At 33.5% G+C, this 26,141-nt stretch overlaps 1 protein-coding gene across 3 annotated transcripts in view; it reads left to right on the top strand.

The window, feature by feature from the left end:
* The window catches only part of LOC149538548 (aminopeptidase M1-like), a 207,870-nt gene that overhangs the window by 77,196 nt on the left and 104,533 nt on the right, over nt 1–26,141 (top strand). For 2 of the 3 annotated variants that reach the window (XM_089799854.1, XM_089799855.1), the window contains 2 exons: nt 9–195; nt 291–384. The exons of the other annotated variant lie outside the window; for it this stretch is intronic. In XM_089799854.1, coding sequence (XP_089655980.1) covers nt 9–195; nt 291–384 — 281 coding nt within the window. The remainder of the gene's footprint in view (nt 1–8; nt 196–290; nt 385–26,141) is intronic. 3 annotated transcript variants of the gene reach the window in all.

Genomic DNA, 26,141 nt, shown 5'->3' with positions numbered 1-26,141 from the left:
CCTCACAGGCAACATTTAAAATAACAGTTCAAGCACCTGTTGATCATGTAGTTTTGTCCAATATGCCATCTATTGGAGAAAAGATTGATGGAGCTTTTAAGATAGTGTCATTTGAAGAATCACCTCTTATGTCAACATATTTGGTGGCAATTGTTGTGGGGGAATTTGATTATATAGAAGGAACAAGTGCAGCAGGTGCATATATATTCTGTATTTAAAAGTAAGTAAAGGCAGAAAGAATTAATCACTATTGTAGTGAAACACCCATTGTCAATGTTGTATAATTGCAGGAGATAGAGTTCGTGTGTATACCGAAGTTGGGAAGACAAGCCAAGGGAAGTTCGCGTTGGATGTTGCACTGCTTACACTTCCATTTTATGCCAAGTACATCCTATAGTTATTTGATCTTTTTCAGTTGTACTTTATTAAATTTCTCTTTGAAAGCTATAGTCTGAACCCTTGCATCCTAGTAATTTAGTGAATGTTGTATTTAGTCCTTTTTGGCCCCTTTTGGATATAGTTCTAAGACCTATTCATATTCAGTTGTTTTAGTTAATTCTTATTTACATAGTTAATGTTGGCTACTACGGATTAATTAGAAAATGCTTTATGTTGATTCTGTTATTTTTTCATTTCCTTTACTAATTTAAACCTTTCGTGGTAGACTAGCATTCTTTCCTTTTTGTATGTGCATTACTCTGTGCATGCATTATGACCTTCAGTTTCATGGCTAGATTTGAGCTTAAATATGATAATGTTCTGTGAAAACTCAACATGCGTTGTAGCGTAGACACACAAATTTTGAGAGCTTGTGCGAGTTAAATCTGGTTAGTCAAGGATTATGTATATGCTCTTTGTCTTTTGAAGAGCAGAAGCTTGTTTCTCCAGTGGATTGGATTGTAGGCTCCCGACTTGCACTTGGGATAAGCAAAACATTACTTATTTCTTACTGGAGATTTTAGGTCTAATTTGAAGGGCTCTGATGATTGATTTATATAGTGTTAAGAATAATAGCATCAGTTAGAATCCAAGACAATATCCTATTGAACCAAGTATGCATATTTGATTATGTTTCTCTTAATCTGGTTATATACATTTCTGATCATATTTGACTTGTATGCAAGTATTTAATCAAGCAAATACAGATTGGTGTATAAGGGTGATCAGTATAACATTTATTATCATGCCTGATAAGCTCAGGGCTTAATCAAGTTCATTTAAGGATAACACCCGATCCTAATCGGGTCACTAAACTTAATTGAGATCTAGACACTGTGTCTCTTCATTGAGACTACTCACCGAACAGGTGTGTCTATTCACATTATGCCTATCATATGTGATATTTATACTGACTGATTTGAAGAGAAAATATATCGAAATCAATAAATATATTCTTCTCTTCAAATCGCCAGCAGCAGTATTCTCTTTAACATTGCAATTCAGATCTACTGTGATATTATTCCAAGGACCTGCAATTATACCCAAAATAATTATTAAAGGTTACAAACCTGTCCTTCAAATCTGTTACATTCATTTCAGTACCAATATCTGATCATAAGTTTAAATTGCAATCACATGGTATCAGAGCCTAGTCATTAAGATCACAAAAGTAACACTTGAGAAATCAGACTAATTACCTTCTTAAGTACTGTCACTCTTCCATCCCTCTAAATGAGAAACCCAATGAGATTTGAGGATCGCCATGAAGGGGCCAACAACTTCATAGTGTGGAAATTAAGGAGCATGATTATATTAGATGAGCACAAAGTAGATGCATATGTGAAAGATAAAAGGACAGAACTAGAGAATGTGCCAAAAAAATCCCAATGGATTGAAAATAACAAGAAAGCTATGAAATTAATAGTGGATTTTGTGAGAGACCACATATTACCATACTGGCAAAACAGACGACAACATACCTCATGTTAAAATCTCTAGAGAGCACCTTTGAGATAAATTTTACAGGCATAACTCTTGCACTTAAAACACAGCTGAATCACGTAAGTATGAATAAAGGAGAATCTGTGACTACCTACTTCATGAGAATAATAGAACTGAGGGATCAACTATCAAACATTGGGCATGAGATAGAAAGCAAAGAATTATCCCTTATAGCTCTAAGTGGATTACCAAACTCATGGGAATCATTTAAACAGGGCATAAGTGCAAGGTCAAAACTCCCTAAGTTAGACCGCTTAAGGTCTGACTGTCTACAAGAAGAAGCGAGTCAGTTACCAAAAGGAATCAAAAAAATTCATAAACGAAGACCTTGATGTTCTGAATGGAAAACATCATAAGAAAGGAAGAAGAAGACCTTCAAAAGGAAGAAAAATTTTCATGGAAAGGGCAAGGAAAGGAGAGATGCTTCAGAAGTTTAATGTTTTAGATGTGATGAATATGGACATTATGCTGCCAAATGCCTTGACAGGCTTAAGAAACAAGCATCCTATGCTAAAGTCAGGAAAACAAATACAGAAGAAGATCGCGACAAGTTTTTATTCTGTTCAACACTATCAAATCATGCATCAAATAAAGTCAATACTTGGGCGATTGCCAGTGGGTCCTCTAGTCATATCATTGGATTTTGAGAACATCTAGATACTATGGTTGAAGAAATTGAGGAAGAGGTTGTGATATCCCCACTTTAATAGGATTAAATATTAAGTAGTTATTAAAATAATATAAAAGAATAAAATATAATTATAGTATGAGTGAATAATAATAACTATGGTTATCTTGATGTAATAATAAATCTATATCATAATATACTATAATATTAATGTATTAAACATAACTAATAACAATATATTAATGAAATATAATAGATTATTAAATTAATCATATATTCTAGTTATAACATTATTATAAAATAAGTTTCAAAGGACACGACTATTGGGAATATCGGATATTTAATAAGGGAGAACCAAGGAGAGAGGGGGGTATCCAAAAATATTTTTAAATTCTTCTCCAAAATGTAAGGATCTGATTTGGGGATCATTACAATTGGTATAATAGCAGTGTATTCTGCCATCTTGTGAAGGGTCAAAAATATTTATAGACCAAATTTTGGTTTGAAAATAAAGAGTTATCAGAAAATTTCAGCTACGAGCTCCAACATGCATTAAAAATAAAATGTCCACCACTTTCTCTACAGACCGAATCTGCAATCCACTTTGTTGGAAAACTTTTGCTATGCAGAAAATATCATTCTTTTTCAAATCGGACCAAAAATAACAGTTCAATATCAATTATTATTAGTGAGATTGGGAGTTTATTATCCACAATAGTTGGAATTTCAAAACTGCATACAATGTGGCGTCTTAATTTTCTGTTGTCTATGTAAGGAGGATAGTGGGAAAAAAGAAGTTTACAAACTTTTAATACAACCCCATTTACGGGTAATAGGAAGTTGAGCATTGGAGAAGCAAGAAATCGCCTACTATACATCTACCAAATGAATTTAGGGGAGGATAAAAGAGAAACTCCTCCCACCACTAACTGATGCGAGTATTAAATGGAGAAGGGGCTTAAAAAAAACCCGTATATGCTTCCAAAGGAACTAAAAAGATACAAGTCAAACCATAAAAACAGCAAGGCTCATAGCTTTTATAAGGAAGTAGTGAATGCATTTAATCCCACGATGATATAAGGCAGCGTATATAAAAGGATTAGAAAATAAAAGACATAAAAGTATAAATCAAGATTACAAAAAGATAAAAGACATAAGTATAGAAAGGAACAAAAGTATGTAAAAACAAAATCATGCAGCAATATATGAGATAAAAGATAAGTGCAAAAACCACTTACAGATATAGGAGGCTAGAAATGTAAACTACGTAAGGTAAGGAAATCAAAATAAGTTAAAATAAGACAAGGCCGTAAAATGAGAAAATAATTAAAGGAGCAATTTATAATAAAGAGATTATAAGTGAATATATTGTGACGATAAGGGTGATGGTGAGTTGAATAAGAGAAAAGAATCTCGGGGCTCTTGGTAAATAACAATGAAAACCATTCAACTTACAAGGGAAGTAATGTCCATGATTTAGTGAGGTAAGTATATATATAATAAATATTTCCCATATTTCAATAAATATGATATGTTATGTGTTAGAATTTATTTGAAACAAATATATTAATTTCATTAAGTTTGAATCATATTTTTATTTTGGATGTACAATAATTTATGGACAATGCTATCAACGATTAGAACAAAAGAGTTGGTATATGGTACATCATGATTATAGACAATTATATATTTGCGAGTATAATATATTTTGTGACATATCTAAACTGATGTTGTGTCTAAATTGAAAGGCAAAAGTATAAGTAAATTGGATATAAATTCCTTCTGGCTCTCAAAATGTGACATTATTCAAATCTTTTTGTTTAAATTCATGATGGATAGGGAGTGTGTCGGGGGTGAGGAGTAAATCGGTCGTGTTGGGGCAATAGAATCCCAATATGGATAAAGATCTAAGGGAGCCCCAAGCTGAGCGTGTCCAAACTCGAGCAGCAGTAAATCTACCATCCACAATGGATTTAAACATGTGCCTAGAGGGTAGGGAGTGTGCATAGGGGGAGGAGTAAATCGGTCACATTGGGGCAAGAAAATTCCAATATGGATAAAGATCTGAGGGAGCCCCAAGCTGAGCGTGTCCAACCTTGAGAAGCAGTAAATCTACCATCTACATCAAAGTTAAACATGCTCCTAGTGGGTAGGGAGTGTGCATAGGGGGAGGAGTAAATCGGTCGCATTGGGGCAAGAGAATCCCAATATGGATCAAGATCTGAGGGAGCCCCAAGCTAAGCGTGTCCAAACTCGAGCAGCAGTAAATCTACCATCCACAATGGAATTAAACATCTACTTAGTGGGCAGGGAGTGCATACAGGGGGAGGAGTAAATCGGTCGTGTTGGGGCAAAATGATCCCAATATGGATAAAGATCCGAGGGAGCCCCAAGCTGAGCGTGTCCAAACTCGAGCAGTGGTAAATCTACCATCAACTAGGGAATTAGACACCCTATTATAGTATTAGCTTTAAAGAAAAGTTTCTAAAAGACACATCTTTGAGAACTTTTGATTTCGAGACACGGGATAGGAGCACAACATTCACGATCGAAATGGTAAAACATTTCTTTATCTTTTTCTTATGTCAATTTGTAAGCAAGATTCTAACTTGTATACTATGCGTCTTCATGCATTAATATGTTTGGTTCGTGTCTTCTTTGCATCTTCCTACATTTATTTATCTATCTCATGTTTGCATTGTGCCTTCTTGCATTAATGTGTCTACTTTGTGTCTTCCTTCATAGAGCATAATATACTTTGCAAGTATTTTTAACACATATGCAGGGAAAAGAATGAATTTGAGCTCTAAATTGCTTGAGGACAAGCAGATTCAAGAGGGGAGGACTGTGATATCCCCACTTTAATAGGATTAAATAATAAGTAATTATCAAAATAATATAAAAGAATAAAATAGAATTATATTATGAGTGAATAATAATAACTTGATGTAATAATAAATATATATCATATAATGATAATATACAGTAATACTATTGTATTAAACATAACTAATAACAATATATTAATGAAATATAATAGATTATTAAATTAATCATATATTCTAGTCATAACATTATTATTAAAATAAGTTTCAAAGGACATGACCATTGGGAATGTTGGATAGTTAATAAGGGAGAAGCAAGGCGAGAGGGGTATCCAAAAATAATTTTTAATTCTTCTCCAAATGTAAGGATTTGATTTGGGGATCATTACAGACATAACCATCGAAGATGTCTTTGCACATCCTGTAAAAGGAGTAGGGACCTGTAACATCAAATTAGATTCTGGCATCACTATCCAACTACAAGATGCATTATTTGTACCAGGAATTAAAAGAGACCTAGTATCTATACCTTCTCTAGAAGATAATGGATATAGAGTCACTTTCATGAATGGAAAAGTTTTGGCATGGCCAAAGAATGCTACTGTGAAGAAGGCTAAAACAATAGGTGTAAGACATGGATATCTATACATACTTTGCATTGAGTGAAAACAAGCACTCATTCATGAAATCCATGATTCAAATGAAATCTAGCATAGAAGATTAGGGCATATTCATTTTCGAGCCCTAACATCTATGCAAAAATTAGTAATAGGACTTCCCAAGCTAAATGCAATCCATAATAGAACATGCAAGTGGTGTGCATTAGAGAAGAACACTAAAGGATCCTTCCAAAATAGTCTAAGAGAAATTGAAAATGTATTGGAATTAGTCCACTCTGATTTATGTGGACCTATGTCAACTCCATCAACGGGAGGGTCTCTATACTATGTAATTTTTGTGGATGGCTTCTCTAGAAAGACCTAGATCTACTTCCTAAAATGCAAAGAGTCAGAAGAGATCCTGAAAATATTCAAAGAATTCAAAACATCATAACATAAAACTCATCTGGAAAGAAAGTTAAAGCCTTGAGAACTGACAATGGGAAAGAATTCACTTCCAAAATCTTTAGAGAATTTTGTATTAATGCCGAGATCAAAAGGGAGTTCATTGTACCCTATAATCCTCAACAAAATGGGGTAGGTGAGAGGAAAAACAAAACCATTGTGGAAGGTACAAAATCAATGATGTGTGACCAAAATCTTGATACTTCATTTTGGGCAGAAGCATCAAAAACAAGTGCCTACATACAAAATAGATGTCCTTACTGACATCTTGATAATAAAACACCAGAAGAGGCCTTTACGGGATAAAACTTGATATTAGTTGGAAAGCCGAGTTTGGACCCTAGAGCTCGGGTGCGGGTTTGGATTCGATCCTAGGTCCGTTACGGATCTGGATAAGGGCGGTGTAGTGCCTCTTGTGTTTGCAGTCTCTACCTTGTTATATTTTGATCCGAGAGATACTTGTTACTCATGTTATTTATTCATTTAAGACAACCTGATGGTCAGATGTTATACTTTGATTTCCAGCATCATAGATGTTAGATTACTATGTTGTGCAGTTGATCATATTTGCATGATGATGCAATTTTGAGATGACAGTATGTTTTATGATGATATCTATGCTAAGACACCTAATGAACTTGAAAATGATGAGAACTTGACATTGAGAAGGATCTTGTGTAATGAAGATGTTGGAGAACTTGTTTTGAGAAGAAGTTTGTTCAAAACTAGATGTAAGATCGCTGGAAAATGTTGCAAGGTAATCATTGATAGTGGAATTTCCGATAATTTGGCATCAGAGGAGTTGGTTACAAATTGCAATTGCAAAGATTGAGACATTTGAACCCTTATCATGTTGCTTGGATCCAGGAGGAGCATAAATTACTTGTAAGTGAACAGTGCCTTGTTAAATTTAAAGTTGAGAATTATCATGATGTAGTCTTGTGGGATATCATGTCTATGGATTGTTGTCATATTCTTTTGGGTAGACCTTAGCAATATGATAGACAAACTCTGCGTGATGATAGATTTAAATCAGTATACTATTTGGGTGGATAGAAAGAAATAAATATTGCTGGCTTTGGTTGAAAAACTTGATGGGAATCACTGTACCACAGTCAAAATATGTTTGGTTGAGGGTAATTAATTTGTTAAAGAGGCGAAGGAACAAAATAAATATATATTTTTATTCCTAGAAAGATTGAGAAACAAGATGAGTTAGAACTTGCATTTGAGATTGAATCCTTGTTAGCGAAGTGTCAAGACATTATTCCTGACAATATACCTGATGGTTTGCCTCCTATAAGAAGTACAAGTCATTGTATGGATCTAATACTTGGAGCTAGTTTGCCTAATAAAGCACCACATAGATTGACACTTGATGAAAATGATGAATTGAATAGAGAAGTGCAAGAGTTGCTTGAGAAAGGTTTGATTAGAAAAAGTTTGAGTCCTTGTGCAATATCTCTTAGAAACAATAGTACATCAAGATAACTGAGAGGGTGGGGGGATGAATCAATTATCCAACAATTAAAACATTTATCTTCTTTAGACAAACTTAACCATTCAACCAAAGTAAACAACAACCATAGTAAGATACACATAGACAATTACACCAGATATGTTGACTAGGGAAACCCTTGATCAAAGGGAAAAGCAAGAGTTTCTATCTTCTGTGTCGAAATTTCCACTATCTGACTTAGGACTATCGTTGCTCACCACTGATCTCCCAAAGCTGTTAAGCTTATCCTTCAAGGACCTGATGCTTTGGTACCAATTATTAGAAACAATAGTCCACCAAGATAACTGGGGAGGGGGGGGTGAATCAATTATCCAACAATTAAAACATTTATCTTCTTTAAACAAACTTAACCATAATAAGATGCACATAGACAATTACACCAGATATTTTGACTAGGGAAACCCTTGATCAAAGGGAAAACCCTGGTGGGAATGATGCCCACAAGATGATGCACTAATATAAATAATCCTTGTTAGAGGATGGACCCTGTTAGGAGTCTATTACAACATTTAGTAAATAGATTCCTTGTTAGGAGACTTTGAATCCCTCTTAGGAGATTCCAACCCTGTTAGGAGTTGTGGTACAATGCATGCAAGAAGAGTCCATTGCCCAAACACGCAATTTCAACTACAAGAAGAGCTCACTGCTCAAACATACAGTTTACTGTTATGTTCTTCTTTCCTTTGTTCTGTCAACCGAACCAATCATTGTAGACCTTGTAGACCAGGTCACTAACTTCGTATCCAAATATCAAACCTCGGATCGCTCAACAAAACCTCGACAATGAAGTTTTCTTCACTTTCGCTCTGCTCTACTCAACTTCGCATTCCGCTCTTATTGTTGCTTATCAATCAATCATCAACCATTTTTATCCATACCGTGATAAAGAAAAATGTCGTTCCTTTATATCGAGTCCATAGAACAATTCCCTAAGTCGGATGTTAGAACTTCTCAATTAATCATTATAGGACCATATTAAGAACACGTTACACTTACGATTACATTAATCTTCCACCTTGCAACTTGAATATCTTTCCGTACATGCAATATTATGACGAGCAATCTTAGCCACGTCATCACCAACATGTCTTCTACACATCCTTAACCTTGGTTCTCAGAATAACAACTCTGCTAAGAGATATAACAAGTTTACCAGAACATGCCTCTGTAAACTCTATTTCAGAACAAACATCACCAAAACTTACATAACTTCTTCCAGACTTATCGTTTCTTCTTCCGACGTTAACTGCATATATTAGATACTCAGAAGTATCTCCCATAACCTTGGATGGTTAGAATACTCAACTAGCTGTCCGTACCAACTTGATCTTTCCGCTGTTCTTTTATCAGATACGACAGAAAACTGCTATGTTGACATCAATGACAACTTAGTCATGAATGTAACATACCATCATAGTAACATAGCTACAATACTCCCCCATAGGAATATCATCAGCATTCATGCTTCCAACATTCTTGCAACAATCTCCCCCTTTGACACTAATGGCAACATAGATGAAAAACATCTAGTTCCAAGAATACCAATAGAAGATTGTTCTTCTTTCTTTTCAAATCCTATTCATCAATCATTCTCCCCCATTGACATACCTCAATGTGCTTTTTGTCAAACTGTCATTCTATGTCGTGCTTCTTTCGAACTTAGTGTTCTCATGCTGAACTTTTCCAACTGTCATGCTGTACATGTTGTTTTCCCATGCTGTTTTTCATGTCGAACATCTCCCCTATTGACATTAGTGTCAAAAGTTTCAACAACCAACTTTACTGCATCAAATTCTGCAACAATTGATTCTTGCTTAGCTAAAGTGTCAAAAGGCACTGTTCAAAACAATATCCAACAAGAGTCGTAGATGACTCTGTCCATTACAGATACTCCCCCATACAGGAAGCATTAGCAATCTGTCCAGACAACAATGGTGCTCTGTTACATTGTACTGATGCACTTTTGCATCTTCTACTCTGACGTAGGGAGGGGCATAACCCCAAGCATACTTTGCAAATACTCAAAAGTCTCTTTGGGAAGAGGCTTAGTGAATATATCTGCAATCTGCTATTTAGTGTTAACATACTCCAATCTGATTTCCTTTTCTACAACTTTCTCTCTCAACAAGTGATACTTGATAGAAATGTGCTTAGTCTTTGAATGCAACACTGGATTCTTAGACATATTTACCATGCTTGTGTTGTCACAATGTATGACAACAGGTTCACTGATTTCTATCCTTCAACATTTGCTTCGTCCAAACAACTTGATTACAATTGTTTGCTACTGCAACATATTTTTCTTCCATTGTACTTTGTGATGTGCAATCTTGCTTCTTGCTTAACCATGAAACCAATCTTCCTCCAAGAAAGAAGGCTCCACCATTGGTGCTCTTTCTGTGATTCATACTGCTTGCCCAATCAATATCAATATAAGCACTTAAAGTAAAATCATTAGATTTGTCATACCACAATCCGAACTGAGATGTTCTCTTTAGATATCTAAATATCCTTTTAACTGCTGCATAATGTGCTTCTCTGGGATCAGCTTGGAATCTTGCAACAATTCCAACTGCATTTTCTATATCTGACCTTGTGTGAGTCAGAGATTGCAATCCTCCAATCATAGATTTGTACTTCTTTTGCTCAACAGTAGGTGTTTCATCTTTTGTAGATAACTTGTGTCTAGTTACCATAGGTGTTCCAATGGGTTTGCATGTTTCCAAACCAAACCTTTTCAGTAAATCTTTCAAGTACTTAGTTTGAGAAACAAAGATTCCTTCTTTATTCTGTACAATTTGTAATCCTAGAAAATATTTCATTTCTTATAACATACTCATCTCAAATTCTTTCTTCATCTCTTCTGCAAACTTCTCACTTTCTTCATCATTTCCTCCAAATTTGATATCATCAACAAATATTACGAAAATCATTAAACCATTATCAATTTCTTTACAATAGAGATTACTATCTGCCATACCTTCTCTATAGCCAAGCTTTGTCAAATGTTTGTCCAACTTTGCATACCAGGTTCTTAGTGCTTGTTTCAAGCCATACAATGCTTTCTTTAGTTTGCATACTATTTCCTTCTCATTTGTCAAAGGATAACCTTCAGGCTGCTCAATTGTACACTTCTTCAAATTCTCCATTCAAGAATGTTGACTTGACATCCATTTGATATACTTTGAATTTCTTTTGTGCTGCATAGGCTAAGAATAATCTTATTGCTTCTATTCTAGGCACTGGAGCATAGGTCTCCTCATATTCTATTCCTTCTTGCTGTGAGTAACCTTTACGTACCAATCTTGCTTTGTTCCTTACAACTTCACTTTGTTCATTCATCTTGTTCCTAAATACCCATTTAGTTCCTATCACATTTTTGTCTGTTGGTCTGGTGACCAATTCTCATGTCTCATTCTTTACTATCTGATCCAATTCCTCTTTCATAGCTTGTTTCCAATAATCATCTTTACATGCTTCATCTACACTCTTAGGTTGAACTTGAGATATCAAACATAGTTCTTCATTGACTTTGCTTCTTGTCATCACACCTTTATCTTTGCTTCTAATGATCCGCTCAGATGGGTCATTCTTTATCATATTCTTTGCTGAAGTAGGAGTTGCTACCTTAGCTCTTGGTTCTACTGAAGATTTTGAGCTTTGTTCCTCCCTTGACTGTCCTTCATTCTATAAATCATTGTTAGTCTCAAGAAATACTTCATCATTTTTTGGCTTAGTAACAACATCATCATCTGAATTGTAATAAACTATTCTCTGTTGTATTCTGAATTTCTCATCAATTCTTGCATTCGCACTTTCCATAATAGTCTTAGTTATCTGATTATAACATCTATAAGTCTTGCTTTTCAATGAATAATCAAGAAACATACCGTCATCATTTCTAGCATCAAACTGACCAATATCATCGTCTCTTTTGATATAACACTTACTCCCAAAAATTCTAAAATACTTATTTGTAGGTGAGTGACCAAACCACAGTTCATAAGGGGTCTTGTTTGTGTCTTTCCTGACTTGTACTCTATTCATGGTGTAGACTGTTGTATTCATAGCTTCTCTTTAAAATGTCTTTGGTAGCTCATTCTCAGCTAACATAGCTCTTGTAGCTTCCGTAATTGACTTGTTTCTTCTCTCTACTATACCATTTTGTTCAGGGGTTCTCAACTCAACTATTTCTTCTGCTCTAGGATTAGATCCCAATTCTTCAATCTGTTTCCCGTTCTGTGAATCATTTCTAATGATAACTTCCATATTTTCATGGTTAACCTTGGGATCAACAATAATTACCAAAGCTATTTCTTCTACTACTACCTTTTCTTTAACCAATTCAATCTCATTATCTTTATCACAATCATTTAAGAATCTTTTCATACTTTCTTTAAATTCTTCATCTTCATCAGAAACTGAACTCTTTCTAGTTTTCCTTAATCTCTTAAGGCATGTAGATGCATAATAACCAAACTCATTACATATCCAACAAGAAAAAAATTCCATACCTTCTTTTTCTCTTTTCATAACCAGGTCAATACCTTCCTTGAAAACAAGGGTGACACATGAGCTAACCAATAAAGTTTAGAGAAATAAGGGAATTAGAGGGTAAAAGAATCAAGTTAAGGAGGGGGATAATAGTGATAAGTAAGGGAAGAAGTTTTAGCCATTAGGAGTGAGAAAGTAAAAAGGCGATTGACTAAGTAAAGAAAATAATAAAGTTTTCTCCATTAGGGTATATTTGGTTATGGGGCTTACCTTAAAGTTGATCGGGTTTGTTAGACTATAAATTATTGGGCACCGTTTGGATTAGTATCCACGTAGAGACATGACCCTAAGAGTCATGCCCCTACATGTGTATAACCTTTGAACCTCATATAACTATCTTGTGATATTGCCTTTGTTGGAAATCATCAACTAGTGCATGAAAAGTACAATCTATGATATTTGAAGATATATATTTTCATCTGAAGTCTTCTGCACACACACACACACATATATTATTGATTTTACATTAGTAATATTTTTACTATAATTGAACGGTCCCAGGAGCAATACAATTGACTAGTATTATCATTCTATCTGACTAAATTGGAATAATAGGTTCACTGTTGAACTCTATCTGTAATCCATATTCCTAACATTTATGATGAAAGTTTATGGAATCTCGCTACAAGATTATATTTGGATAGTCATTATTGGAGAGTTGGTAATTTATATTTGATAACATTTAAGGTTGCTTGTTTACTGTTAGTATCATGACAATAATTTCAATATTGAAAATGCAGATTTGGGTTTACTTGCATTGTACTTACATCATAATGGGATCATAGAAGGAAGATCTTGGGAGAGTGAGGATTGGAAACTCACACCATGAACTAACTTCAATGAGATTTGGTTAGTCGATTCTCGTTATGAATTTCTTTTGGTTGCAGGTGCATGTTCATTCACTACAAGAGATGGACATGGAGGTCTACCAAAAGGATCATAGGAGATGATCCAGGGCCAAAAGAGATGGTCCAATATGTTGCCAACAGACTAGGGAGAGTGGCAAGAGAGGACTCTTAGTGAGGGGCAATGTTGCGTGGTTGTGTGATGTAACATGGAAAGAGTGGACTTGTTGATTGGTATAGTATGTAGGGGACATCTAACATCAACTCCATTGATAGGAGTCGCTAGAAAGGTAGATGAAAGCAACATTTGAGAATAACAGAGGTAAAGATGCAGGTATTAGAGAAGCAGTTGAAGATGGATAGGCAGAGATTCATTTGTAGGGTCATTCTAGTACATTTCCATGGGACATGGAAATCTTTCAAGCCTAGGAGTATGATGCAGGAGCACCCTAAGTTTTGAAATATTATTGCATTTAATGTGTTCCCAATTAAAATTAAGAGATAATGTAATTGCAGAATATTGCAAAATAAGGATTTTTTCAATGTTGCACCACAAAATCATAATGAAGTCATAAGAATGTGAAGAGTCTTTGCATCCCAATAGTTGCAATTGCCCAAATTGATTACAAAGGGCATTATCGATCAACAAAAAATACATACACAGAAGAGGGAAGGAAAAATGTAATTCATGTGAAACTTCTGTCTATCAGCAATTGTAGATGTTTGTGTTTTTTAAGATTTGGTATTGAGTTTGAATATTACTGATATTCTAGAATGCATTTCATTTGGTAATTGGCTCTATATATTTGTTGGGTGTCTTATACTGTTATTCGTTTTTTATTCATGATTTTGGAATATCGGGTGTTGCTTAACCAATTTGAAGTCTCTCTTTACATTCTGTGAGTACCATGTGCAATACAACCAACTCCATATATCGAGTTTTCTTTTATCGGGTTTTATGTGGGTATGTTCGAACCAGCAGAATAAATTTCAGTTGTTTTAATGTGGATTGGTAATGTTGGGTAAAGGCCATGTTTTTTATTGCAACTGGTATTGGCGATATTGGGATGTCGATACTTAGTAGAGATGATGAAACATGATTCAATTCTATTTTCCTATAATACTGATCTTCAAATGGTGTCGTCATTTTATAGTTCATGATTTCAGCTTACAGTGTTGACTATGCTTAGGAAGATGAACCGATAATTCAAAAGTTAAATTGGGGTTTCCTTGAATCCATTTTGTAAATACATGAGTATGGACCGCGATTCAATTTTCATGGCATTGATTTACAAATTAAATTTAGCAAATTTTGAATTGTTTGTTTCGATATATAATTCAAGATTTCATTGCATTGTTTCTTAACATATTTAGTCTGCAAATTATAAATTGGTCTTTAATTTTTGGGGCATCGAGTGGATTGGGCATCGATTCCAAGAATCGACTTACAGATACAAAATATGTTTAATTTGGAATAAGGAATATTTGTTCTGAATGCAAAACTGATTTGAAGTCTTTGTTTTATATGCTATAAATGATGGTCTATTATTTTGAGGAAACTCGATTCATATTATTTTAATTTAATTTATAGAATTCTCCATTCAAATGGACACTGGTAGGAAAGAACGGACCAAGAAAACCTCCAGTCTTGTCCCGAAGTCCTATATTATACAATTTAAAAGGGGTATACCCCAGTTTTAAATTAATACAAAATATGATGAAGCGTGGAATAACATATAGACATCTTTTGAGAAGGGAATATAAAACTAGAGAGAGACAAAGTTCCAAACAAAATTTTACGAGGTTTTTGCCATGAAGAATTAATCTCCTTTTAGTATTTGGCTTGTCTAATCGCAACTTCTTATACCGTTTGTGATAATCCTTCTATTATCCTGCAAATCAAAGATGTTTTTCTTTCCACAACTATTAGTAGCATTAGATCAACCTGAGTAAATGAAGCGATTCAACAAGATTTGTTATTGCCTTTTCTAATACATATTTATCGCTTTTCTCTCCTTATCTGTATGTAATTTATTATGCGTTGGTAGACTTAGTTTTTGATTTATCAATTTTTACTATTCTAATCCTTTAAATGATTATACATGTTTGTAGTATCCAAAATAGAGATATAGGCTTATCCAAGCATGTTAAGCTGTATTAGAGGTGGAATACCATTACCAATAAGTTCTTTTATTGCCTTTTATTGTTTCTAACTATAATTGATAGATTTGATTCTTTATTTGTTTCTTTCACATATTGGTCTTAATGAATTCCAATGAGTGTTTAAAGCTTGCAGCACAGTTACTGAAATTAATATCACATTTATGATATAATCGATACATAACTTGTATTTAGAGCAATCATCTTACATGTTTTGCAAAAACTCACCAACATAGATTAAAACTAATTATAATTTTGTTTTGAAATTAGATAAACTTAGGTTATAGTGATAATAATAGCCCAGGGCTAACTAAAACTAACAGAATAAGATATCGCTATAAAGGTGGATAAAGAGGAACTCATCACAAAACCAAAACCTTCAGACTAGGAGGAGACAACGAGCCCTAAACTATAACTATCCAGAGTACATATATGCCGAACACAGGAAAGGCAAAGCATGAAGGGAAAATCTCCATCTAACATCCGATATTAACAAAATTTGTCATTAAAACAAAACCAACAAGCAGGGGGCACCAATTAACAGCAGACCCTATTTCTAGTAGACCATGATGATTTCAGCAATGTCCTTCGCGTTCTCAGTTTGATAGTTTGGCAGGAATTCAAAGGCGCTTTTCTCCCTATTGGACTTTTCCATTTTCGGAATACAGAAATCCATATCTTCCAAATTCTCAAGCTCTACTCTCGGTTGTATATAGGAGTTAAGGATGCAGAGATAATTCCTGAGCCAGTCCTTGTTATGTTCTTCTAAGATCCCTCTCCACCTAAGAAGAAAATGTATACTAGCTTCTATTTTCGGCCAAACTTGAACAAACAAAGCATCCTCTCGAATAGCCAGAGAAGGGTGCCTAGGAACAATGGCCAGCTCAAAGCTTCCAGGGGGATGTGCCATGTACATCTCTAGGAGAGGGATCATACATTTCTCATCAATTCTCATAACCACTTCCTCAAGACCTATGCACCTAATTGGGTTGAAATCATTGTAGCAAAGCCTGATCATAGCCCACTTCTCTATTTTGGCTTTGGCAAGACAACCTATGAAAGAACCTATAACGTCACTATTGGTTCTCCAAGAGAAATTGTAATTGGAGATACCTTCCCCTAAGACACGACTCACAACAATCCTCGTCATGTCATCCACAAGGTTTAATAGTTGATTCCATCTTTCTAGTTTCACATTTCCTCTAAATGCCATGGTCCGCACCTGTGAGGCATGAAATAAATTGATATTGGTATCCACCCTAAGCTTATAACTAAATCAGGCTGAAACAGAGTAGGGAATAAGAAGCGTCCAATACCAATTAAACTATAAATAGAGAACTAACAATCTCAAATGAAGGATCTAGAAGCGTCTCGAGATCTAGATGCCATCTGCTGATGCCATCTACATGCAACCAAATCATATTGGAATATGATGATGCCTAGTGTCATGAAATGATGGAAGAAATAGGAAAATTAATGAGGTTACAGGGTTTTAAAATTAAATTATAAAACTCCTCCTAGAGAGCTATTAGATATAGGGATAAAGAGTTTAAAATTGTCCAAAATTAAGTTCCCATATATATTGACGGAACTCCTTTTAAATTTGAAAGTATTATTATCTTAACTTTTATAATTTGAATTCAAATTTATTATTTTAATTTATATTTTTTAATCTATTAGCATTTTGAAAAAACCTTTTCCAATTTTCCATCTTCCTCGTTGATTACTACAAGGAGTCAATGCTTTCACTTTTATCCATGATGGTATACAAATATAACTATAGTTTTTTATGTCTTTATATGCTTAGATTTGTATGCATTTATATTAATAGTTAATATGATATACTATATTAGCTAATACGACTAAAATTTACGTTACCCTGTTTTTTAATATTGCTGTTTACTTTTTGATTGGTTTACTTACAATGAAATATTAAGAAATTTTCACTGTCAACTCCCTTATTTGCTAACTGATCTGCTACTGTATTACCTTCCTGAAAAATATGTATAATCTGAATATCTTCGATATGGTCTAGGGGATTTAGAACTTCTTCCAATTTAGAATTTAGAACCCAATTAGGTGTCTCCCTTTTTCTGATAGCATTTAGGATAATCTGCAAATCTCCTTCAATAATAAGTTTTGCAATGCTTAGCTCCAGGCAGATTCAGAGACCTTCTTGAAGGGCTTCTCATTCAACAAGGTTGTTAGTGGTTGATCCTATAGATTTAGCCCTTTTAGCGATCCAATTGCCAGATTTGTTGTTAATGATGCATCCAATCCTAGCAATACTAGGATTGCATCTCGAGGCTCCATTGGAATTTAATTTGGTCCATCCTGTCGAGGCTGGAATCCAGCTACATTTGCTCCTAGTCTTTTTATTCTTTTTTTGATACATTAGCGGAGGATTAACTAGTTTATTCCAAGTTTTTTTCATAAGACGATCCCATTCTAAAAATGATCCTTCCTCTTTTGAAATCTTTCTAAGGTGAGAGTTTAATGTTTCAACTATATAGGCTTTGATTTTATTAGTTATCTCACAAGCCATTATCTCTTGATTGAGGAATATTCTTCTATTCCTTTCTTTCCATATTTCCCAAACAAGGATAGAAAGGCAAATATTCCAGAGGTTACCATAGATACCACTACTATTGTCTTTGGGCCAACCCTTAAGTAGATCGTTTGGAGTTTCAGGCAATGACGTAGTCCAACTCAGCATGTGTTGGAGCTATTCCCAACACTTTTGTGTATATCAACACTTATATAAAAAATGGTTAGTGTCTTCGTTGTCATTCTTACATAACACACATCTAGAAGGCCTCTCATTGCCCAACTTTCTAAGTCTGTTAGTAGTTAGAATCTTATCTTGTGAGGCGGTCCACCAAAAGAAACCTGCCTTTGGTAGACATGAAGAAGCCCAACAAAGTTTAAGGGGAGTATATGCTTCTTCCCATCTTTGAGATTGAGTGATTGCTTTATAACCATTTTTCACGTTATACCTTCCATCTTTTGATGCTGCCCATTTGAGTTTGTCATTTCTCACTAATTGTATTATTTTCCTCTTATTAATGATGTCTTCATACACCTTTTTTACTGCTTGTTCTAAGTCAATATTATCTAAATTTTTCCATTCCCGAGTTATATTGCCATTAATATCTTTTTTGATTTTATAATTACTGAGACTTTGACTAATTGTTCTTTAATATCAGCTGGGATATTCATATTTTCTAATGGGGGATGCCCATCCCAAGAGTCCTCCTAGAAGAAAGCTTCCTCCCCATTACCAACATCCCAAGTGAGATATTTACTAATCAAAGCTCTGCTTTTAACTATAAAATTCCAGCTCTCGGATCCTTTAGGAAGGTTCTTCATTCTAAAGGAGTAAGGGTTGGTTGGATTTAAGTATTTGTTATACATAATTTTTGCCCATTTTTTATTTCTTTCTATCAATAATCTCTGTGTTAGTTTGGCCCCAAAAGCTTCATTTTGTCAGCTTAAATTTTTGATATTGAAACCTCCTAATTTTTTTGGTTTACATAATTTTTTCCATTTAATAAGAGCCAGTTTTCTTTGATCTTCAGTGTCATTCCAGAAGAAGTTTCGAAGTTTTGCCTCAATCTTCTTATTCAAACTTTTAGAAAGAGGTAAGCAAGAAAGTGGGTAGGTTGGGAGGGTCGATAAGACTGCTTTGATCTTTATAATTTTACCGATTTTTGTTATCCATTTATCTTTCCAACCTCCTATCTTCTTATTCATTCTGTCAAGTATATTATGCCATCCCTTATTAGTTTTACTACCTTTTTCTAGCTCTATTCCCAAGTATTTACATGGAAATTTTCCTTTTTTATACCCAACATATTACAAATCTGGTTTTCTCTTTTAGGTTTAGTATTAATGAATTTTTTTTCTGATTTTTCAACATTCACTCTTTGCCTTGATGCTTCCATATACTGTTGAATGAGTGATTTGAAGTTTCATGCCACTGTTATTGTACTTTCTCCTGGTAGAATGGTATCATCTGCAAACTATTGATGGGTTATGTTAGGAACATTCTCAGTTACTGAAATACCATTAATTTTACCATCTGAGTGGGCTTTGGAATTGCTCTGCCATGATGATGTATAGGAACAGAGATAAAGGATTCTCCCTGTTTAATACCTCTTGATGTCTCAAAGAAACCTTCAGGTGTTCGATCAATAAGAACTGAAATTCTACTTGTTGAGATGCATTGGTAAATAAGATTAATCTGTTGGTGTGAGAATCCAAAGGCTTCTAGTGTTTTGCATAAGAACCTCCAATCAACCATGTCATATGCTTTTTGAATGTCTAATTTCATGAACATGCTTGCCATTTTATTCTTATTGGTTGTGTGTAATGCTTCTTGAATAATGAGTATCCCATCTAGAATTGATCTTCGTGGTACAAAACCTGTTTGTTCTATTGAAATTATCTTATGTAAGATTGGTTTCATTCTATTTCCTAGAATTTTGGATAAGATTATATAAATGGTGTTGCAAAGGGCTATAGGTTTGAAGTCCCCTGGGATTTTAGGATCATCTTTTTTGGGTATTAATGTGAGAAAGGTATTATTAATTTTTGAAAGTAAAAAACCACCATTTCTCGAAGCTTCAATGACTTTCCAAAGATCAGTTCCGATAATTTCCCAACATTTTTGGTAGAAGGCTTGGAATTTGTCTGGACCTAGCGAACTATCTGGATTCATGCTAAATAACACATATCTGACTTCTTCCAAGGATATGGTTGCATTTAATGCTTTATTTTCTTCTATAGAGACTACTTTTTGTATGTTTTCAAGCATTTTTATTTGGGCTATCATGTTCAAACTATCAAAATTATTTAATAACTTGTTGAAATGATCTACAAATATCTTTGCTATATTTTCCGGATTTTTAGTGATAGAACCTGACGCGTCTTTAATTTTTATAATTTTACTTTTAGCTCTGTTATAAATAGTGCTGTTATGGAAATATTTTGTGTTACGGTCCCCTTCTTCTAACCATCTTTCTCTAGATATTTTTCCTCCAGAAGACTTCTTTTGCAAGAATGTCTTCCCGCTTCGTTAGTAGTTCTTTTTCTAAGAGCAAGGTCTCATTATTCATCCCTTTTTTAATTACTTCTGTGTTTTATTTTTTTATACTTTCTTCGATGTCTATTTTTTCTTTAAATATATTATTGAAATGTTCTTTGTTCCACTTGAGTATATTTTCTTTAATCATTTTCATTTTCGATACAAATATATACATTTTGGAGCCTTTACAATTGCCTTGATTTCACCATTTCCTTATGAGTTCCATGAGATTTTTATTTAAAAACCACATTTTTTCGCATTTAAAAGGATTTTTGACAGGTTTAATAGGTTCACTAAATTCAATTCGAATAGGAAAGTGATCAGAACCTGCTGTAGGAAGTATTGCTGCTTGTAAATCTAAATCTAATCCACTTAACTCACCTTTGAGCAAGAATCTGTCTAGTTTCTCAGCTATAAATTCAAAGTCTTTCCTTCTATTATTCCATGTGAATTTACTGTTGTTAATAGGAATATCAATAAGGTTATTAATGTTTGTCCATTTTTTAAATTCCATTGATGCTTGCAATCCTTCCCCCCTGTATCGTTGCTTTTCTCAAGGCTTTAAAAGTTGGTTCATGTTTATATATCGGCTTCGTGGTCCTTGGGAACTTTGCTAGATGCCTCCAAAATTTTCATCTAAATTTATAATAGTATTAAAGTCTCCACCTATAAGAATACATTCATTCCTATGGTTTTTTATAAACATGCTGATTTCTTCCCATAGCAATTTTTTATCTATGTTCTAGATTGGTCCATATATGTTTATTAAAATTAATTGAAAGCTATTTTTAATGCTTTTAATTCTGCTACTCATCCAAGAGTTATTAGATTGAATAAAATTTAGATTTACTTTCCTAGGATTCCAAATCATTCCTAATCCCCCTGAGGCTCCTCTCAATTCAAGCAAGATAATGTTCCAATTACCTAATATCTTTTCTAGCTTAATTCCTTATTCCTTATTTTGTTCTCTTTCTAGGTTTAATTATCATTTCCATCTCTTCATTCTTTGGTGCATCATTATCTAGGAAGTTGTCAAACTCTTGTATTATTGTCTTACTTTGATCCTTTTCCTTTGTATTGTACTCACTCATCTTATAGAAAGGTGATTCTTGATTTGTGGTTGGTGTCTGCCAGAATTTGGTGCATAATTTTATTACCTTTTTTTTTAGTGCTTGCGTTCTCTTCTACCTTCTTTTGTTGTGGAGTTTCCACTATTTCTTTTAGACATTTAGCATTTTTTCAATTTGGAGATTCTTCAGAGAAAAGAAGTTTGTTTTTGTATTTCTTCAAGTTTCTTATTGTTTTTCTCCGTGATCTTTTCTTTCTGGAATCACATTTCCTTTCCTGAAATTTTACTTATAGGTCTAATAATCTTAGTTTTTTTGTGTTTTCCTTTTTTTCTTGCGTAATCTTTTGTTGTTACTGATCGTCCTTAACTTCTTTCTTTTAGAAATATTATCTTTTGATGTTTCTTCTTTCCTCTTGTTGTTTTCTTTTTGGTTTTGATCTTCATACACAAGATCTAAAGTCATTTGCAGAGTAGTGTCTTTACACTCTTCTAAGTCTAACAGTTGGATACTTTCTTTATTGTTATCTTGAGTTAGAACCTTTTCCTTTTCTAAGCTTTGATCATTTTTTCCTTTTGGCTCTTATAGTGTTTCAATTTCTTTCTTCCGATCTTCCTTGGGATTGATATGAAATTGCTTCCCCTCCCTTTAGTTGTTGTTGTTGATATTGTTTTTCTTTATTAGAGTTCACCATCCTCCCTTTCTGTATTTCCTATCCTTATTATATCCTTACTTGCCTCCAAGCAAGCTATCTCATTTATGATTTTCCCCTGTTTTTCTTTTTTATTACTAATGTTCATCATAGGAAAGGTATCTTTAAGAATCGATGTTGATTGAAAAGTTTTTAATGATATCTCTCTCTCATTATCTAATCTGGTTATTTCTGATATTTTACCTTCAAATCTATGATATTTCAAGTTGTATATAGAGTTGTTTGTAATTAACTTAATCGTATTGTGTTCCAGAATTTTATTCTTATCATTAACAAAAAATTTAACAGTTACAGTATTTATAAGAAGCATCTATTCCTATTAAATTACCAATTGAATATCCAATTTTTCTAAGAATCTCTAAATGCATTAGTTCAAGAGGTAAGGATTGAATGGACACCTAGGTGGAATGGATAAATCTAATTGTTCTTCCTTGCAATTCGAAGCCCATTCAATGAATTTAATAGCATATCCTTTATAAAAGCAAACAGAGACAAAAAGGAAATCTTTTTTCACATATTCATTACTATAGTGTATATATATCAATCTATCAGAATGGTGAGATATACTTACCTGATTTTTGCAGAATTCCTTCAACCAACTATGAGATACAATATATCCTGTTTTGGTCCATTCCAAAATGCAAATATACCCACGTTTTGACATTCCTACCATCGTTCTTCATTGACCTAATTGCTAGTAATCAGGACTTGTTCTTTAGTTTTTTGATTGTAGGTTCGCGAAGTTGATATGGTTTGAATGGGGGACTGACATGAAGAGTGGGGGGGTCCCATTCCTGTGATGTGGTGGGATATATGCCGGTTTAAGATGTGATTCGGGGTTAGAATGTTCTCCCTTCTGGAGATTGGCTCCATGGATCCTAGCATCAGGATCAGAGAGATATCCTTTCTGCTGGGAATACAGAGATAAACTATTTTGTGCTGCATATTTGGTATGACTAAAAAAGAAAATTTGTTTGTCTAGGCTTGGCATTGAAAAAATGATATTAGGGTAGAAGCCCTTCCAATTCAATTTGTTGCTTGATTTGGAAAAATCTTCTTCTACACTGATTTGAGGAGGTACTGGAGTTTGACTTGCCTTAAAATGATCTTTTGATAGATGGATTATATTGGCCTGATTGTTTACCAATTTGGTTCCTCCTCTGTTGTTTTTATTGGTTTTATCCACTAGACAAAACCCTAATTTTTCCTTAAATTTCACTGGTGGCTTTTGATTGGATGCGTCTGCATTTTTATTACTATTCTGATGGTTGTATTTTGCCTACCATTGTGTCTTCTGCTTGAAATCATCATACCCTGAAAGGGCTGCAAATGGATTAGACATTTTTACCACAAACTGCAGATTAACAGAGGGAGAAGCATTGATATGTGGAGGGTCAATGCTATAAATTCCAACCTTATCTGCTTCTTTGCTAGATCTATGTGATGATATTTTTGGCTGCTGCCCTGGCTATCGATTAGGTTCCTGAATCGTCTACTTTGTTTTGATCACCATATGCTAAGTCACAAGGTTCGAATTCAAGATAAAATTCGGATAAAGTTCGACAAGGCTAAAAAGTTCGGGAAAAAATTCGACAATAAATATATTTTTAACAATGTATTTTCTAGTGCAACCCTTGTTGGAACAAAGGATCCAATATGGATTGATAGTGATTTAGATGAATAGTTTCCAATTTGAACAGTTGAAAAAACACTTGATATGAGGGAATGTTCGGAAGATAATATCGTTTTTAATTTTCCTCAAAATAGATATGAATCTAATGAAATTATGGAAAGGAAGGTTCTTTCTTCGAGGATAAGTGATAATTATTCTTTTGGTAATTTTCCAATGGTAAAGTATGTCATGTCCCCGTATTTTTTAAGATTTAATAATAAAATTAAAGTAAATTAATAATAAGAATAAATAATAATCTGTTATTATTTTATAAATATAATAAAGAGATTAATAACATAAAAAAGGATTTAAATAATGAAAATATCTTGGAAAGATAAAATAAAATAATATAAGATAAAATAAATAAAATAATAATATAATATTAATTAGTAATAATTATAATTGTAACTATAATAATAATATAAATAATTACAAATATACATATTTTTAATATTATCATATCAAGAAATCATAATAAATAAATATTAGTTGAGAACTAAAAATTATTATTGCTAATATTATAGATTAATAAAATAATCGCATTGTATATATAAATTAAGTATAATAATAAATCAAATAATTAAAATAATGATAATTGAATGATCATTATAATATTAAATTAAATAATTAGGATAATGATAAATGAATGATCATTATAATAAATTAAATAACAATAAATAAGTAGTCATTATAAACAATAAATAAGATCATAATAATAATAATAAAGATAATAATAATAAATAAATAAAGTGGTCATTATAAATAATAAATAATTAAAAATTAAATAGAATTGATCCTTATAATTATAATTTGATATTAAAGTTCATATTAGTAATAAATGAAATCATTGTCATTATGTTACCAATTGAATGAATGAACAATCAAATTGTTACCTGGAAACAGCGCTCTGATTGGAGGACAGGCCTTTTTCATGATATATATGAAGGGAAAAAAAGTATCGAGTAGGGGTATGGATTCTTTAACTATCATCACCTACTGTCTATCATCACCTGCAATCCACGTGGAAGGGAGAATATCAACAAGGGACAAAGACAAGCACACGGAATTGAGCAGACTGAAACCAGCATAGCAGAGGAATTACGGAGGAAACACATTCCATAACTAGGTGCTGACTCAAAGGCTAAAGGCATATAGAGGAAGACAAAGCAAGAAACGAATAGGGAGTAGAATATAGGAGAGAGACAACAATCTTAGTCACAGATCACTACAGTTGACATTGTGCAGGTATCCAGGAGCAAAAGAGAGAATATAAGATAATAGATTATAAGAAATTGTAAACAGCAGCACCATACTCAGGAAGTTTGCCAACAACTTACATTTGACACATTGCACCCATGATCATCTCCGGAGAAGCAATAACAATAATTATATAGTGGCTTACAATTAATACTGACGGCAGACATCAAAGAAATATCCTCAGCAATAAATATGAGACATTAAGATCAACAAATAATCACATTAAAACAGTAATACTGCCCATATATCAGATTAATTAGATTTATTCTATATATCAATATTCCATTGTAAATACATTTTGTAAGCATATTAATACCCAATTTAAGATGTATCAAGTCAAATAGATGATATTATCCTTTAAGATTTGCTCCGTAAGAAAAATTCTTTTCATAGTATCAAAAGAGCTAAATTCATATCTTCAAAGATCTATTGGGAAGGAGTCTGCTGCAATTAAAGTTTGGGATCATCATTCTGATATTATAAGCTAGCTGACCAAGGGACATTACAAAGTAGTTCAGAATCTGTTCAACACTTCATTAAATAGTAGTAGTTTCTACCTAATAATTGTTTGTACAGTCCATTTTTGCCCTTGAAAAATTCTAGTATTATACTGTCTACTTCACAAGTCTTAGCTCTTTTTCCACCTGCACGAGCAGAGGCTATGGAAATTTTCCTGAATGCACACTTAATATGAATTGACTTCTAAGAACTAAACAAATATAGGATCTTATTGAAGTACTTAGAACTCATGAAGATGCATTTTCTTGGGAATACCAAGACATGCATGAAATCCACCTTGATGCTTGCATAC

The sequence above is a fragment of the Cupressus sempervirens genome, chromosome 9 (assembly GCF_028749045.1).
Source record: "Cupressus sempervirens isolate cs-2001-9-10 chromosome 9, ASM2874904v1, whole genome shotgun sequence".
NCBI lineage: Eukaryota > Viridiplantae > Streptophyta > Pinopsida > Cupressales > Cupressaceae > Cupressus > Cupressus sempervirens.
Note: the sequence above shows the minus strand (reverse complement) of the source record. Positions and strands in the feature narration are given on the sequence as shown.